Below are 2,456 nucleotides of genomic sequence, written 5' to 3'. Positions count from 1 at the left end.
TGGAATAATTACCATAGTGATACACAAGACACTTTTTCACTATTTGCTAATCCTAAAAGCGAGGCATAATGCGAGTAGCATTTTGAAAGTAATAAGTAAAACATACATGAATCATTCTGGGCATTTCAGCCCGCTGGTTTGGGTGAAAGTGGATGCGTAGGGGCAGGGGCAGGAGAGACAGGAAGAGGCAGCTTGGGACACGAGGAAGGCAAATGGTCAGTTTTAAATTTATTTAAAGCAATTTAACTTCCAGTAGTTTTGTGTTGCCTCTTTTGACAAGTAAAACCTGTAGACATAGTCAAATATTCTAGTGCAATAACTAAGCAGCCTTATCTATTAACTTTTGTAATAACCACATCATGAGTTAGTAAATTCTTTGGCTTTGAAGTTTATTCAAGCCACAATTTGGTTATTTCTGCCACAAATAGGGCTAACATCCTAAGATAGCTTTATACCTTTATTACAGCTGCCAATGCTGTTTTCTGTAAAAAGGGCCATTCTTATGTTGTTTTTTTTCTGGGGGGGTGGAATCTAATCATCTGGTAACTTCTGAATGGTAGTCTCAGATCAGCTTCTACAACTTCACAAACTCACCCATGCTTTTGGGATTATCCTTGTCCCATCTTCAGTTTAGGCTAAAGGGTTCAGAGGAGCCCAGTCAGGGAGTGCAGTGCTACTGGTTTATACCACACCCTTGGTTGCTTCTGAGTGGGATCAGAGGTGTTCACCAGTGGCACAAGACATGATGAGCGGCTCCCATGCCCCACACCCTGTTTTGCAGCCCTCCACCCAGCTGCTGCTTTGCACTGAACAGTCGGAGGAAAGAGGGAATGGCCTAAGGTTGCTTTGCTGTTTTAGCCTGTGGTGGTTGTTTTCTCTCCTAAGGCAGCGAGCAGAGAGCGTAGAGCATACATTAATGCAGACCTCAGATGTGCATGTGGGAGAAAGGTATGGAGGAAGAAAGGGGTGCAGGCGCAATGTCAGCAAGGATATGGAGATGTGGCTGGTGTGCAAGAGGGGATGTGCATGCGTGCAAGGAACGCCAGGCTGAGAATGCATGGGGGAGGTGTGTTTCGGGCAATGACACTGGCTATGCACCTGAGGGAGCTGAATGAAAGGAGCGGCGGGCAAACGAGTGGGCAAGGGCTTGTCTTTCAGTTCTGGACTGAACTTCTTTCCTCTCCGTGCAGCCTCTGCAGCATCCCTCTAAAGCATCAGACCGTATCATTCTGGGGAGGGGAAGGAGTAATGGGAACCTCCACTCCTCTGATTTTAGAGGAAGCCTTAAGTTGCAGTCCCTTTGCAAATGATTGGGACTATCCCAACTGGGTTGAACGTAGTTCATCCCCAGCGGTTGTAAATCTTTCTCCGGAACAATCATAGAGTTAATAGTGACTGGCCAAATTTCACAAGCTGCGGTGCATTTATCAGAGACAAAAGCAGTGCAGAAGAAATCTGTCTCGAAGCAATAAAGTGCTTAAATGCACGGCTTACCAGCTCCTACCCACCTCTGAGACAGGTTCTTGGCTATCAGGGTCAACAGATCTGAGAGATCTTTGTTCTTGAATGAAGATTTTCCCAACTCATGTCAGAGCGCATCTTGTACAGGTTTTCCTCCAGACTTTTCAGGTGGCTTCAGGCCACCAGAGAAGACTGACACTTCCTATTTTTCCTTAATGTCCTGCTACTTGCATTAGGCTTTACAGTAACTGTGCTCCCAGCACCCATGGTTAGTCTAGAGCACACAGCTTGGGACTGAAGGAATCTCCTGGGCCATCAGGTCTCGTCCCATGTTACCATACACAACCACATCACTGCTCCTTTTGGAAATGTGAGGAGCTCCATCCTAAACGTAATTATTATTTTTGCCCCATTCTCTCTACTGGAAGTATTTCTCAAATCGTACGTTCTCTTATGTTTAGAAATCGTCTGATTTTTAGCTTAAATGTATTAATGGGCAGTTCATATCCGTTTGCTCTTGACGAAAACACCCGCGATAGACTTAGCCTCGGTAAGGCAAGTTTTTACCAATATTCCCTGCGCCTGTGGTATCTGTTACAATTTGGTGCAAGGGTCCTTGGCATTTCTTAGCTCCCACAGATTCACGTCGGCCTCACGGGAAACGGATGGGTGTGCTGCCTGTGAGGAGAGTCGGGTGCTCCGGTGGCCGTGGGGGATTTTGGTGCCGTATGGGAACCCGGCATTCAAGGCATGGTACCGATGCGAATGTGGACTGGGGACGGGTGTACACAGCAGCCGGGAGGTGAAGGCGCTGGGGGTAGCTGTGGGTGACTAGATGTGGGTCCTCTGGCCACGGCGTGTCTGTGTGGATGGGGATGCGGGGGAAGGGGCTGGCTGTGGCGGGTGGGGATGGCCGCTATGTCGGGATATTTCGGGGGAAGGGGGTATGCGCCAGTCTCGGCGTCTGGGGACGTGAAGAGCATGGGGGGGTGACG

General features: G+C 48.2%; 1 protein-coding gene across 1 annotated transcript in view; it reads left to right on the top strand.

Annotated features, from left to right (window-relative positions):
* The first annotated feature begins 1,080 nt into the window (after window positions 1-1,080).
* The window catches only part of LOC103926412 (chromosome unknown open reading frame, human C11orf87), a 2,692-nt gene continuing 1,316 nt past the window's right edge, over window positions 1,081-2,456 (top strand). The window contains 1 exon segment of the mRNA XM_009335277.1: window positions 1,081-1,135. Coding sequence (XP_009333552.1) covers window positions 1,081-1,135 — 55 coding nt within the window.

This window comes from Pygoscelis adeliae, unplaced genomic scaffold, assembly GCF_000699105.1.
Source record: "Pygoscelis adeliae isolate BGI_AS28 unplaced genomic scaffold, ASM69910v1 Scaffold142, whole genome shotgun sequence".
In the NCBI taxonomy this organism is placed as follows: domain Eukaryota; kingdom Metazoa; phylum Chordata; class Aves; order Sphenisciformes; family Spheniscidae; genus Pygoscelis; species Pygoscelis adeliae.
This window is presented reverse-complemented; position numbering and strand designations above follow the sequence as displayed.